This window comes from Lissotriton helveticus, chromosome 6 (assembly GCF_964261635.1).
Source record: "Lissotriton helveticus chromosome 6, aLisHel1.1, whole genome shotgun sequence".
Classification (NCBI taxonomy): domain Eukaryota; kingdom Metazoa; phylum Chordata; class Amphibia; order Caudata; family Salamandridae; genus Lissotriton; species Lissotriton helveticus.
In genome coordinates, this window is record NC_136067.1 from 1,070,709,007 (window position 1) to 1,070,724,909 (window position 15,903).

A 15,903-nucleotide genomic window follows, 5' to 3' on the forward strand; every position below is an offset into this window, starting at 1 on the left:
AAAGCGGCGTAATCCAGAAAGGAGCTCTAGGCACCAACATGACTTTGGAGACTTTCTCTGTTAACCAGTATTTCGAATTTTAAAATGGTTCCTCTGTTCACTTCTATGTGTTTCTGACCAAGATTCAGTCCTATATGAAAATGGGTAATCTCCAGGTAAACCAGAAGACCCATTTTGAGCTGTCGAATAGGATTGTCACCCATGCCTACAAAGTCCGTTTGCACAACCCAAATGAACGTAGGGTCTAAACCTATTCCTTTGCAAGATTCAAACATCCTGACACTTCATGTGTTCCACTAATATATGTGGCTCAAGCAAGCTTTCCCAGCACTGGGGAAGACGGCAGTGCCACTATAACCTATAGTGCCTAAAGACATAATGCTGCTGACTCTCTGCTTTAGGAAAACTCACTTCTGGCTTCATGCCCCACCTCTTATTCCTTTAAATAATGCTTAATAAGTGTGGCTAGTTTGAGTGGCCCAAGCGGAGGGGCAACTCGATAGTCCCTTGCTAGCATGGGTATAAATCGAATAAAGGTTACTGCCTAACCAGGGAATCATTTAAAAAGAACGTTTTTCAAAAATTATTTTGTTAACATTATCTGTCCCGATCGTGACGGTGAAAAGTAAATCCCATCAAAAGTTGAATATTACAGCACAATTGATTTTGAAGAAAAGGCGCGTGCCAAGTTGAATCAATCCTTATAGTATGTATATCCGATTAAGGGTTACCAGACAAAACATAGTGCAAGCACACTAACCTTGTCCGATCAATTTCAATATCTGAATAAGGAAGCCAAAGATTAATGTCAGTAAAGTCCACTCAATATAATATCAATATGTTTACACCATTGCGATGAAGCAACAGAATGGTGAGAATCCAGAAGATTCATGTGGGAACATGGACTTGCCGTTCACGTTTCCGTCTCTGTCATTAGTCTATGAAATAGACCATCCTCAGGGCTATCATTGCAAATAAAAATTAGAGATGACCTCTCGTACATTAAAAATATTAAGAATAAATAAATTGTTTTAAATACCTGTGAGTGCCCATATAATTTCCTAAAGTGCCCTTGCAAAAAAAAAAAGTGTCATACAAACATGTGACTAGGAAATACTAAAAGTGAAAATGTGCTTAACGCGGACAAAACCTTACAAGGAATCTATCAAAATATCTTGTGAATGTTAAAGAGCAAAAAGTTGGGGGAAGTCGCTGAGCATGAATGAATAAATCAGTGTGCATATTCTCACGAGTGCTACTCTTAGTCAAGCTATGCGGCTTGTGTTACTGTGTTTATAAACACTCTGCGCCAAGAGTCCATCAAAAAGTCGAGACTGTTAAACTTGGTGGCCATTTTTGGTGGAAAAACATTTAACAAAGACCAAAAAAGGCTCGCGTAGATCGAAGTGTTTTTCGAAAGCAAATCTTATAAACCGTGTATAACATACTTCGACTTAGTTTAGAAACACCGTTACCCCCACATGTTAACCAACATTTAAAGGTTCTTATTGCAAACTGAAAAGGGACAATGGCATGAATATTATTGAACAATTATATGGTAGTTATAATGCAACATAAGTGATACATAATACGAAATCTATAAATCTTAAGGAACTCATAAATAACTCGTTTAATTGCACTGTCAATCACATTTAATAGGAATGGATCAGTAGGACAGAGATCGTAATATTTGGGTTAGTTCAGTAGGCTGGAGCAGTTGATAGATATTTAACACATGCTTCGGGATTATTCTTACAGATATTGGGTGGGAATTTTTTGCAATCATGAGATAATAAAAAAAAAAAAAACTGCCCTGAGGAGGTTGAATGGGCGAAGGGCTTTGAATTCTACAAAATGTTTTGTCTTTTAGCACCTCATCTCCTTGCAGGTCGGATAATTTGAGCACTGTTTTTACTACCAAGAGCATGACTGAAGCATTCTCTTGTTCAGACTTCGCTGATAGCGCGGGCATGATTTAGATGCTGGCGCCGAATTATTTTTAAAAACTGTCACTCGCCACTTTTGAGCACTGTTTTTACTACCAAGAGCATAACTGAAGCATTCTCGTTCTCCTTGTGACCTTCCTCGCCCTGTTCCACCGCGGCTGATTGTGCCGTTTGTGTGGAGGGCGAGGCGCCATCTTGGGTTGGGCTTTCCCAGAGCTAGGTTGGGCCGGAGTTAGCGGTCTAGCTCATCTGGGGAGGCAGGACATAAATCGCACATGTGTCCCCGGCAGCGCAGCAGACGAGCGCGACGATGGCGCGCCGAAGGTGCGCCTAAGGTAAGCCCGTCTGCGCCTGTCCGCGCATAGGGCTAGAGGCGTTCGTTCTGCTGAGGTCAAGTCAGGGGGCGCAGCTATCGGCTATAGTCGTGAAGCACTACACCTACTTAACAATAATCCATGCTGTAACACCAAGCATTGGGAGGTATTAGACTCTATGACACGAATTTGTCCCGCCTGCCACTTCCAGTTCAAGAGTCATACATCGACCTCACCCTCTCCTACTGACATTGATCATTATACCAACATTTGTGCAGCGCTCATTATTGCTCGCTCGCTGGTCAAACACACGGAGGAGGTTCATGAACTGATTATGGATGAGATGCTCGACCTCTTATTCATCACTGAGACATGGCTACATAACTTCTGTGCTCCGGTGATTGAGCTAGCTACTCCTCGAGGGTACAAGATAGCCAGACTTGACCGCAGCTCAGGTAGAGGAGGTGGCATAGCCGTGATTTTTAGGGACAAATGGACTCTAATGAAGGAATGTACAGGGGACATTTTAGAAGGTGAAGCGATGGAATTCTCTATAGCCCTTTCCCCACATTTTACCTTGGGAGGGTTGTTGATATACCGCCCCCCGGTCCCCCAAGCACCTTTATCAAATCACTAGTGGAGGTTGTCACTCAAAGAGCATTGAGATTCTCTAGATTCTTGCTGCTTGGAGATTTTAACATACATGTGGATGTTCCAGCAGCTCCTGGGGCGAGAGATTTAATGGATCTCTGTGACCGAACTCTTCTTGCCCAGCAGGTGCACGTCACTACCCACTCAGGGGGCCACTGTCTTGATCTAATCTACTCCAATTTTAGTTTGGTACTAGAAGCCCCCTGCCCGGTGACATGGTCCGACCACTACTTGGTCTGCTTCTCATGAGATATTGGCAGCCCCCGTACATCGGTCAATGGGAACCATGCCCCTCCCTCGGTAAAAATTAATATCCCAGCCCTGGCCTCTGCACTGGCTCAGTCTCTCCCCTCCGATGCCAGTAATTTAGAGGGGGCAGTCGAGAATTTCTCGAAATGGATTAGCACTACCATCAAAACACTCCCCCAATCATCAGGAAATAGGCGCCCACGTGTTTCCCCCATCATGTCCCTGGTACACGAACCATCTAAAAGCCTTGAAGCTAGGATGCAAAGAACGGGAACGGGCCTGGCGACGGGAGTATTGCCCCTTAGCCAAAGCAGAACTCCGCGCAGCTCAAAGAGAATACTATGCCGCTATTAAGTCAGCCAAAGGCGACTTCTTCACTGAGAGAATTTCTAGAGCAAAGAACAATATTAGAGAAATCTTTGCTATCGTGCGGAGCTTCACGTCTCCAGTGGCCGAACTCTCTTCCGCACCCTCTTCCCCCAGCTGGTGCGAAAAGCTGTCTACCTTCTTCACTGATAAAATCCCAAAAATCCAGGCTAGCCTTAAGCTACCTGCCCTGGCCTACCCGCCGCCTACTCTGATGTTACAGGGCAGTACTGAGCTGTCCCAGCTCCTTACATGCTTTGAGCGAGTAGAGGGGAAGGACGTGATGGTCATCTTAAAATCAGGGTCACCAGCCGATCCCTGTCGGCGAGGGTTTTAAGCGGGGTGGCTGATATAATCGCTCCCATTGTGGGGACCTTGGTCAACGAATCTCTGCAGTCAGGCGTGATGCTCCCCCAATGGAAACACGCAAAACTCCTCCCTCTGATCAAGAAACCTACGGCAGATCCTCTGCTTCCATCCAATTACCGTCCCATTTCCCTACTCCCAGCATTAGCCAAGGTCTGTGAGAAGGTGGCTTTTAGACAGCTGGAAAAATTTGTGGAGGCCTCGGGTGCTCTGCACCCCGCACAGTCTGGCTTCAGAACATCCTTCAGCACCGAGACGGCGCTCGTGGAGGTCACCGAGGCCATCAGAGAGTGCCTGGATGGGGGCTGCAGGGCGGCACTGATTTTATTGGACCTCTCTGCCGCGTTTGACACGGTACCCCATCTCCAGCTTCTCTCTAGGTTGTCGGACATTGTCTTTCAGTGCAGGGCAGGTGCCCTGATTTTTAAAGACCAGGAAGAGATACCACTCCTTTACCCTGCCCAGCCCCCTTTCATGCCAGTTCAGTTTGTGACTACAGCCATCAGTACTTGGACGCCTAGGAACCGGATAGAACGCCTACCTCCCTTTCAGAAGGCACCATCAAGGGGTACATTACCTATGAAACACTACTTAAGCGGCACACAATAAGTGCATGCTGATTAATAATAAGCAGTATTTTAAATGCACATAACCCTTTTGATGTAAATGATTAGAAGATGCATAACCTATTGACAGATTACTAATTTTTACTGTGTGATGCACTCCCAGAACACAGAGCTGAACAGCTGTCTGCAAATTATTGTATATAGGTTCAAAAGTTTTTCACACTTTTAAGTCCCTTGTGTGTTGCACGTGTGCCATACTTGTCTGCTGTGGTGGGTTGATACGCTGCCAGTCTGCATTTATGTTGAGCATTGAATGTTTTTATTAATTATAGCTTATGGTGTTCTGAGGTGTTACATTTTTTTCCCTTGTGTGTATTTAGTTAGGCCACTCCTCCTCAAAGGCCACCCACCTTTTTATCACGTTGTAACTGTGCACCTGTCTGATATACACGCTTTTCTGATATCCATCTGTAACAGGATGTTTTCATGTTAACACTGTCCAAGAACTACTGCCAGTATTTCAATGTTCTTAACTTTCACCCAAATAACTCTGTCCTTTTTTTAGTCTTTTATTCTCTAACCCTAATTTTTATTTGGAGGTAAGAGTTTTCACAGCCGGTATGCCTGAAGGCGTGTACAGTAAAATTTGAAGGAAATTGAGGCTGACGGTAAATGTAGACTACTGAAATGCATGCGTTGTATTGCAGACTTTCAGCATGTTCACCCCAAAATGGCAGTCTACAACATCACAGGGAGCCACCACAGCCTTCGTGGGGCAGTGTCATTATCTGGAAAGGTGGCCCATTCATTTCTACACTTAGTGATGTGTACTTTTTTGATTCCTTTTCTTGGACGATTTTGCAGGGGAGTTGCCCAGTCCTATAGTTCTACATGTTTATCTTGTTGCTGGGATTCTGTTTGGAAATAGAACTATGCCTGGAGTCACAGGATGACCGGATGTAGGGAATGAGTCACCATACCACATCAGTACCTATGGCCGAAATCAGACTAGCTCGTATTGCTTACCTGCCCCCCTAACCTTTCCAGAGTAACAGGTAAATTGACACCCCAGAACAAAAAACTCTAGTCCCCAAGGGAACTATGGAAACCGATAAACACCTTTCATTTTCTCACTCATGCATGCCCACAATAAACAGAAGAGTTACAAGGAAAGCTTATAATATTTATTGAAACTATTGTGCTCTATCATGAAGTAACTGTGTTGCAATGAGAAAACATTTGCAACTGAGCAGAGTAATCAGCGTTATTAGCAAACTGTATACAATGAAAAGCCCTATCATGGCTTCTGATATATCTGCATGAGCCTAACCCCACTACTTGAGTACAGTGATATATCTGGGAATTCTGTGATTAGCACCGAATCCCATACCTTGCATTTTAGTTAGCTGGTCTGCATCCCCTTTTGCGCGAAGCTGGTGCAACTGTTCCGAGCCCTTTCCCTTTGCTAGAAATCCTCCTTTCAGTTTTCAAAAAGGCAAGTCTCAGTTTATATGGTAAGTGGCATGTTGGAAAACAGCAGCGTGGTCCCTATGTTATGTCTAAAGGTTAGAATATGTTGCTGACTGACCACAGAAGAAAAAGGGGTACAGTGTTTGACCTTGTATGAAATGTTCAGACTGAGTCCCAGGAAGAAGTACTGAATAATAAAAACATGTGCAGCCTATTTCTAAATTAATATTGTGACACAAAACAGACTTGTTTTGTAACATGTGCATAGCGGCCTACAAGGTATTGTTGTGCTAAAATGAGGGGGAACTAATTGGGCCCTAAAGGGAACTCACTACAGTCTCCCCAGTCTGTTAGCTCAATTTATCTGTGGGTACTGTGAATGGAAACCCAGGGAAATCGGTATGAAAAACACTGCTATTACAGAGCTTGGAGTAAGCTTAGAGCATAGGTGGCATAAAAGATAAACCTGTTGTGGGCAATATTCTGCGTTTCTTGTCAGTCTCTCTGACCTCATTGTCTCTGGTACTAGTGGATCTGTGCTTATTTGAGACTGTGCCCAATTTTTAAATGAATATCATCCAAATTGGAAGTGCTCTTAAGCCGTTCACCTCCACAATAAGCTACGCTCCACCAACTTGAACACATCCCTTGGAACTCAGACTTTATAAAACATTCCACTTCTCCGGTTGTGACGCTGTTTCTCTAAACGCATCAAAGAGATGAGAAAAGATTTTCAGCAATGGTACACACAAGATTTCTTCTGGCTAGGACGGATTGCGGTGGTCACGATTGGGATTCTACCGCTGATTCTCTATTCCGGCCCCTTTAATTCTCAAGCAACTCCAGAGTTGATAAACTCCTACATATGGCAAAGTAAAACATCACACATCACTAACCAGATGCTCGACTGCACTCCAGCTTGAGGGATGGCAATTTACCACATTATATCCTGTTGCCTAGTTGCCCAATTTAGATTGTTAATGGAAAAAGAAATATGTAGCTAAATAATTGTGTTTTGTAGACCATGTTTTACCGCCCTTTTGGCACATGCCTTGGTTGTGAAAGTCACAGAGAAGAGGCTTTTATTCTTCATAAGAGCCCATATGGCACAACTGGAAAAAGTTTATTTGGGACACCGTCTCACATCTTTTCACTCTCCTGTCATGCCCGTCTCGTATAATTTCGATTTCACACCATCTAAAGAGAACATCCAAGTCTGAATAGAAAATCGAGGCCTCTTGGTTGACTCCCTCTTCTCAAGCAGATTAAACCTTTCATGGATCTCTGGCCACTGTTTATTAACCCACAGGCTGAAAAGTTTGCATTAGCTCCAGGTAGGTATTGGGTCCTTCACCCTACAATAAAACAAAGGGCCCAACAACCTTGCAGGGCTTGAGAAACGACTTGATGGTGGTCCAAACGACAGAGCCCTGACGACCACTACCTATCTTTTGTTTTTCTTTCTCTTTTCTTCTCCTCCTACGAATTTCACTCTGCAGGACAAGATACCTAGACAAGAGGTAGGAGAAAAATCTCTGAATGGAGCTTTCCCACAAAGAGAGGGGCAGCCTCCTCAATTAGACATGAATGTTCACACTGGACGTGCATCTATGAGAAACTCATTATGAAATATTTACTTACTAGTAGTGAATGCCTATGGGGGGGGGGGGGGGTTGGGATGGAGCCCCAGGTGCACTTTATGCCGGAGAGAATGTGGAGTGCTGGGCGCTTTACTACAGCTCTTGTAGAAATGGGTAGATATTGGGAGTAGCTGTTATCTGAACTCAATAGTGGTTGAAGTTCATATATCAAAAGACCCAAGTGTGGTCCTTTTAGAAAGACTTCTGGCCTCCAGCAGATTCCTGAAGTTGCTCAGAGCGATGCAACTGGCTGTGGCAGTAGTTGCAGCAAAACAGGTGATACTGGTACTTTGGGGAATGGCTTAATCACCAGTGTTTTTGAACTTGCAACACCAAGAAGTAGGACAAATTGGCTGAGGATAAAAATTACGCTAATGATTGACAATGGACTCAAATCCTTCGAAACAAGCCTAGCACCCCCTTCTACTACTTTTTAGCACATGAACATAGAGAGCTGTCTTTCCCAAGTTATCTCAGAGCACAACTACTCGATCAAATGACATGTCTGAGATCCTACCGTGCCACAAATCCAAGATGTCCCCTGAGGCCCCAGAACCACATGGGAAGGGGTAGTGGGAATTTTTGCAATCATGAGATAATCAAAAAAACTGCCCTGGGAAGGTTGAATGGGTGAGGGGTTTCAAATTCTACAAAATGTTTCGTCTTTTAGCATCGTATTTCCTTGCCGGTCGTATAATTGTGGGCTATGTTATGCTTATTTAAAACAAAATGAATTCATTTGAATCGAAAAGGTAAAGCTTTTTATTTGCTTTTTCTTACTTGGTCCTATTTTAGCAGAGGGAATTAAGTGGCATGCTCTATGTAGTATAGGTTACATGGACCCGTAATTGCAGGTAAGTGACTATTCATTCTCAAGTACACATTCGCCTTTTTTCACTAGGCTAGTTTTAAACTCCCTTTTTCTACCAAGAGCTTGCCATATCCCTCCGAGTTCCGTGAGGTAAAAACATGTATGATCATACTGGTGTTAATGGGACCCTGCCAGCTGGACCGGATGCAGTTTTGAATCTGACTCCATATTGCAAAACAAAAGTGATATCCTCACTGAAGGCACTTGAAACTGCACCAATAAAAGACTTGTGATTTTAAGTGGCCAATCAGTCATTCAGTGCAGGGCAGTTGCCCTGATTTTTAAAGACCAGGAAGAGATACCACCCCGTTACCCTCCCCACCCCCCTTTCAGGCCAGTGCAGTGCGTGACTACAGCCATCCGTCTAGGAATGGGCTAAAACGCCTACCTAACGCTTAAAAGGCACTTTCAAGGGGTACATTAACCATGTAACACGACTCAAGTGGCATCCAATATGTGCGCGCCGATTAAACATGTTTTTCCAGCGCCTGTCAGTAATAAGTTGCAAGAGCAAAAGGGTTCCCTCATTTGCATGGACAGTGCAAACATGAGGACATGCCTCCTTATGGCATGGGTGCAAAATGTGCTTCCGCATTATTGGTATTAGAGGGGAAGCCAAAAAAGTGTTTGCGGCCTGTCATTTAATGTAAAAGTACCCTTGGGGTGCAAATAAAACTCTCTTTAAATCCCCTAAGCACTTCCATAGCAATTGTATAGTAAGGCAGTTGATAGTTGGGAGCTCCTAATAAATAGTTTGCTTTTGGAAATCTAATGTTTTAATAATTTTGTTTGACAAGCTGCCCATTTTGTCTTACTGACATTGCACTTTGAAAGAAATCATCTTTCTGTTATCTAGTTCTGTATTTTGGAAAGAATCTGTTGTCCTGGTTGGATTGTAGTGACTCGTTTTTTCTTCTCCTTTCCAGCACTCACTTTATATTCATTGCTATTTATGAGATTTGCCTACAAAGTGCAACCAAGAAACTGGCTCCTGTTTGCTTGCCATTTTACCAATGAAGGCGCACAACTGATTCAAGGCGGACGATTAATCAAACACAAGTGAGTGTCAACTTTTTAAAACAAATTTCCCTATTTAACAAGCACTGATTGTGAAGAACAGTCTGCAGACAACTTGAGTACCACCGGTTAACACAATTTGAATCACCCTAGCAAATGAGCATTGGTGGAAACCCCTTGTTTTTGATATTTTAGTTGCTTCTTTTTGGACTCTTTTTGGAGATTGATAGGGAATGAGTTTCTGATAAAAACCAAAACTTTATTTTATTAAGTCTAAATGTATGGTGCTAGGCAACTGATCGAGAAATGCTTGTCTCTAAGGGTCTGATACCAAAAAAACGGAGAGTGGTCCTCCATACCAAAGGGACAGGACACAATGACACCAGGTCAAAGAAAATTCCCTTTGGGACTCCTCAATAGCATCCTCGAATACTCAAACCTCAATCACACCTCGCTCATATACAAACTGTTGCAATTGCCAAAGGATAGTATATAAATGCTTTATTCACCAGGTGAATGCACAATTATAAAAAACTCTTTCATATATAGCGAAATTGGAACTACAGTGAAAATATAGTATTTTATCTTTGATTGTGCCATATTAGTGGTTTATATATTGTATTGACTTATTTCGCTATATATGAAAGTTTTTTTAATTGTGCATTCACCTGGTGAATAAAGCATTTATATACTATCCTTTAGCAATTGCAACAGTTTGTATATGAGCGAGGTGTGATTGAGGTTTGAGTATTCGAGTATGCTATTGAGGAGTCCCAAAGGGAATTTTCTTTGACCTGGTGTCTAAGGGTCTGATTACAACTTTGCCGGTGTGGGAATGAGCTGCGATGCCAGCACCCCGCTCCAACACTGCCAAAGTCTACCGCCACCCACCAGGTTACTAGTCATTTTGTGGTCTGGTGGGGATTGCGGTGGTCCTGTGGCAGTGCAGTTCAACGGCTCATATGTGAGCCTTTCAGGGGCGGCTCCTTCGCTAAGACAGAGGAGTGTCAACCCACTGCCTTAAAGAACAGCAAAAAAGGGAAAATAAATTATAACAAGATGTGGCTATCATTTTATTTTTCTGTACTGGGGCAGTTATGTGAGGCAAGTTTAGGCTGCGCAGGGGGAAGGAGTGGTGGCACCCTCTTGAATGCATATGAATGTTGTGCTGGCCCTCTGGGGCGGGCCAAACCTTCATGTGCACTTTCCATATTCTCCACCCAGGCTGCATTAGAGCCTGGTGCGAAAATAACATTCCTAAGCTTCTATTCCCTATCTGAGTGCCGAGCCATGCTGTTCAAACCAATCACAACACTGCATAGCAGCGTTGGGATTGGCTTAGGGGAACCTATCCTGCTTACTGCTCCAAAAGAAGCCAAGAAGAGAGGCGCCGCATGAGCATGGCAGGCGAATGTTGTTATTCAAAGGTATCCAACAATCAAATAGTCAATCAGGTAGCATTCAACAAGCAGTGGGCCGGAGCTGTTTTATGACCAGAACTTAGCCATTGAGATTTTTTTCTTCCTTTTATGAAGGTATTAGTGGAGGAAATGTATTGGACTTCTGGTGGAAGGGAGTTGCAGATCTTTGAGTCACAGGGCCTTCTTAGGCGCTGCTCCATTCTCATTTTGTGGAAGATCTGTGGTTTTTGGAGCCTTTAACTTGCACTTCTTGACTGTCTGAAACCTCCAGATAGTTGTAGTTTTTGAGCCAGATATGTGGGAGTCTTGAGATGGAGGGCTTTGTGAGTCATGCAGGTTATCTTTAGCTTTATTGTATCCTGATATGGCAGCCGGTTTAGGGATTTGAAGGCTGGAGAGATGTGCTTGTTCCTTTTTTAACCAGTGACAATCTAGCAGCTGCATTAATGGACTCTTTTAGTGGAGCCAAGCTATATTTGGGAAGTCCACAGAGCTTGCAACTACCATAGTCTAGCCTAGGCAGTACCAGAGCTTGCACGGCCATCTTGAAGTCCTCTTGTGGAAAGAAAGGGTTTAGGTTCCTTAATGTGTTCATCTTTTGTTTAGCCCCCTTGCTTAAGTTGCTAATATGGTTGTCTGTACACAATCAATGTTGTATGACCGATAGCTGTAGAATTCCACTGACTTTTCTCTCAATTTTGATCCTTCATGTCCAAGACGATATCCTCCAACAGATTCATTTCAGCCCCTCAAGTGAGTGGAGTGGCAGTGAAAGCCTTGAAAGATGCTGCTTTTCGTACCTTCAATATGCTTCATAAACCTGTTCTCCTGTCTCGCGTCAAGTGACTGCATACTGATCAGTCTAGAGGGCGACCTCTTCTCTTTTATGACTGATTAGTTCAATACATAAGTGGCAATAGACGGGAAGCTTATTCTGTAATAGGATATACGATTTATTTGTGCACCCTATACAGATTGGTTTGGTTGGTCTTACTTTGTTTAGGAAGGACCAAGTAGGGAACCCCTTCTCTTCATGCCTAGATCCGAATTACATATTTTGGTAGAGCGGTGGGTTGGCAGTGCCAATGCCGCACCACTGCTCAGCTGAAGGTTGCTGCTGCCTGCCAGATCACAACCAATTTTGTGATCGGGCAGCGTGGCTGTCCTGCTGCAGTGTCTTTCAAAGGCGGTGGTGCCTTTGAAAGACACCGCAATGGGAACGCCACACGGGGTTCCTGCAAGCATCTCCGGCTGAGGGGTTACAGGGGACCCTGTAGGGCCCCCGTTGTTTTAGCATCACCAGCCTTTTCTTGGAGGAAAGACCTCCATGAAACTGCTGACTGTCCTGAAATTTGTGATATGTATTGCGGTGCCGTAGTAACACAACCTGCATATTACATAGTCCGTGACCGTAGTTCCACTGCCAGGGAACAGCATTTCCCGGGCAGAGACAGCTTTTCAATTATGGTCTGACTGGCCAAGTCGTAACAGGGCAGTCAGACTGCTGGTGTGACAGTGGCTGGACAGTCACCACCGCGCCACCAGAGGTCTGGTGGTCCTTGGACCGCCAGTCTCTTAATTAGGACCCTAGTGTAATCACAAAAAGAATTGAAAAACGTTCTACAAAGAGTGATTTACTTCCTCTCCTTTTGGTTACCTTCTTTATGGTTCTTGAATTATATATTTATTATATATCCAAAATATTTTGTCAAACATTTTGGCAGAGAATATTGCCCAAAAATATATGGAAAGTTTTTTTTTAATTTTGTTTGTACAAATAATTTAAATTGATTTAATACATTGAAAGTTAAACTTAATGTTAAATCGATGTAATCAATTATTTATTAATATAAAAATTAAACCATTTTCCCTATATATTTAATTTAAAATATGTAAAGTAAGTAAAAAATGACCAAAAATGTATCAAACATGCATAATTATAGACTTACTTTAAATATTAAAATAAACATACTTTTATTTAACACTAAAATGTGTGTATAATATAAAAAAATAACATATCTACCAATAATTGGAGTGATATAAACAGAATTGTAACATTAAGAGAATGAGAAATTCAAATTATAAAGTATTAAAAAATAAAAACAAACTATTAAATAAGATAAATCCAGGAAAGCATGGGACTCCCAAGGTTTACTATTCCATTCTACTAATATATAAATGATTAGCAAATATAATAAAGGATACATCCAAAATAATTTATCACACTTAAATACATCATATACGACATAATATACATAATTATTCAATTAAACATTTAATTTACAATTAAACAAACTAGTCCACATTAAATTTACATTAATTCTAATTGATTTAACTTAAAAGGCCAACAATCTCCTACGATATTATAATTTGCTAACCAAATATAAAATTGGAAAAAAACAACTAAAATAACTATACTAACACCTAAAATGTATATATTAATACTAGCTCGTGAAATTAACCTAAAAACCTGTATTTATTAAAACTATACAAAGGTAAACTATTTTTAACTATACTTAATTTTCTAAAAATACATATTCTTACCTTTGATTATACTGTTACACAATATTTTTGTGGTTGCAATATTTTTGACAACATTCATACCACATGATATTTTAAATAAGGTATTTGTGTCCTTCCCTGTATTTTCTTAGCCCGCATTGCTCAACCGATTTGCAAATTGTTAAAGCAGACCTTGTGAAATATTAATAGGAGTGGGAATTTACGTTTGTAAAATCTGACAACTGCATTAAGAATGGGTTTGATATTTAAACAAACACAGTAACACACACCCTAGGGAGTAGCTTTACATTGCATAACCCAAAAGGCCCTCTTACACAGATCTATAGTTCAAGGAGGGCTAGAAATGGCTGGCTTTCCTTGGATTGGGGTGTACTTTTAGTTTCAGTACTTTGCTTTGGGAATTGAAGTACTTATTTTTATGAGTGAAAAACACTGGCCTGGCATTGATTTGTGTACGTGTTAATTTGTGCGGTGGAAAGTTCTGAGTTTCTAACCCACTCCTCCTTCCTGAGTAAGTCTTACATGTTTCACTACTTTAAGGGTCAATGATTATGTGGCACTGCTGTAATAAATTGGCTCCAGCATTAAAGTTATAGCGTAAAAGACTACAAGTCGTCTCATTTGAAATAAAATAACCGATGATTGCGTTGGCACCCTTCCTTTCTCATCCTAGTCCCCTATTCCTTACAGAGTGCAGTGAAGTTGCGTGATTATTGCCCACTACCCCGGAACAAACCCACAGTAAGGTTAGGTAGTAGAGGCAAATAATTCCATCAGTTATTTGCCTATATTACCTAACTTTCCTGGGAGAAAAGCAACGATCTTCAAAACTCAAAGACTTTATAGATGTGTAGCCAGGCTCCAACAACCAAGACTAATTTAATATCCTTGTACTGATCTTTTCATGTAAGTTTACTTATTACATTAGCACTTTTGCACTGCTCTTGGAGCACCTTGCAGAACTGTTATGTAATGTATTTAACTATTGTAAGACAATAAAGCTCCAATTAAACAAATTATTTGTGTGTGTGAGATCTAATTGTTTGTTCATAATCATTTTATTAGCTACAGGATTGTTTTTCACAGACTCCATGTAAATATTTTAGCACCAGTAGTAATTCAAGCAGAACCATATTCTTATTTATGCATTTGGTACTACAGGCACTGGACTTGGTGGAAGGGTATTCATTTTGTTCATTGCGCATGGTAATACGCTATTCCCTTTGTTCACTTGACATTGCTGTAGGCTGCGGTCATTGCCTACTGGAGGCTTAAAAATAAACTATCACTGTAAAACTCAAGAAGTATCCTGACGAAACTTCGTTAAACTGATGCTCTAGTTATGTCAAAGATAAGACTACTGTGTACGTATAAAACATTTCACTGAATAACTTACTTCTTAAATTCCCCCGTTCTGGATGGCTGTGCGACCAGAAGTCCCACTATGTCTTTGTATCTTAACTTGCCTGTTCCATGCTCCATAACACTGTGCAATCCAGTTTAGAAGCCATCCAATTGCTGCATTACTATGTCATAAGCGCATCTGTCTTCCTGCCCGTTTAAGAAACTGAATTAAAGATTTATTTTTCTCTTGTCAGAATGGCGCAAAAGAATACACCCGTTTAGGAAGAGGGACTGGAAGTGTATGGAGCACCTCGTCGGACTCTGCTGGGGAGATGCCTTTCCTTCTGTGAACTCCTTTCCAGATGCAGTATTCGTTCATCATGAAGTTAGAACTACAGCCACACCAACACATAATTAAGGCGCTCAACTTTTGAATACTTAATATACAAATCAGACGTTTCATAAACTTAAGTTTAAACACTGATGCCTTAGCAAACGCAAACATTTGAATACTTGGTTGACTAACATTTGCGCACAATTACTTTTTATAGGCAGAGGTTTTTTTTAGCAGTGGTATAAAAATTTATAATTTATGTAGCTAACTTTATACACTTTGGCGCCGTAAATCTATTGTGGATGTTTAGGGAATCTGCACTGGAGTCTGTAGAGTTTGTTTTGTCAAAGGAGGTCATAAAAAGTGAGGTAACAATAACCGTGGTAGTTGTTGATTTTTTTTAATTTGTATAATAAACCTTTATTCTGGTTTCACCTTCCTCTTATCGGTTTTCTTTCAATTATACACATTTGTTGTGAAATTATTCACTATCCTCTGGGCTTGGCTTTATGCTGGAATATTTACCTTTACATTCGATGGTTATTAAAACACTTTCTTCATGCCTATTTTTTTATTTTTTTTTGCCAAATCCCAAACTGAGTAAATTAGCAAACGATAAAGTGCATGTCTTAATAGATATGAATCTTTTCCGCGGGGCCGGTGATACTGGGCGGGGGAAACATGGCGGCGGCTAGTTGAGCCACTGCGGTACTCCGGGCTTGGGCTCCCGTTGAAGACTCCTGCTTTTCCTTTCCTGATGCCGCGTTTCTAAAGCACTGCAGTTTTGAAATATCGAAGAATTCAGCCGCAAGGATTTAACTTCTG

General features: G+C 41.6%; 1 protein-coding gene across 1 annotated transcript in view; it reads left to right on the plus strand.

Annotated features, from left to right (window-relative positions):
• MPC1 (mitochondrial pyruvate carrier 1) overlaps positions 1-15,512 on the plus strand; it is a 56,309-nt gene extending 40,797 nt beyond the window's left edge. The window contains exons 3-4 of the mRNA XM_078648719.1: positions 9,366-9,498; positions 14,999-15,512. Of these exons, the coding sequence (XP_078504845.1) occupies positions 9,366-9,498; positions 14,999-15,026 (161 nt within the window). The 3' untranslated portion in view covers positions 15,027-15,512. The remainder of the gene's footprint in view (positions 1-9,365; positions 9,499-14,998) is intronic.
• The last annotated feature ends 391 nt before the right edge of the window (positions 15,513-15,903 follow it).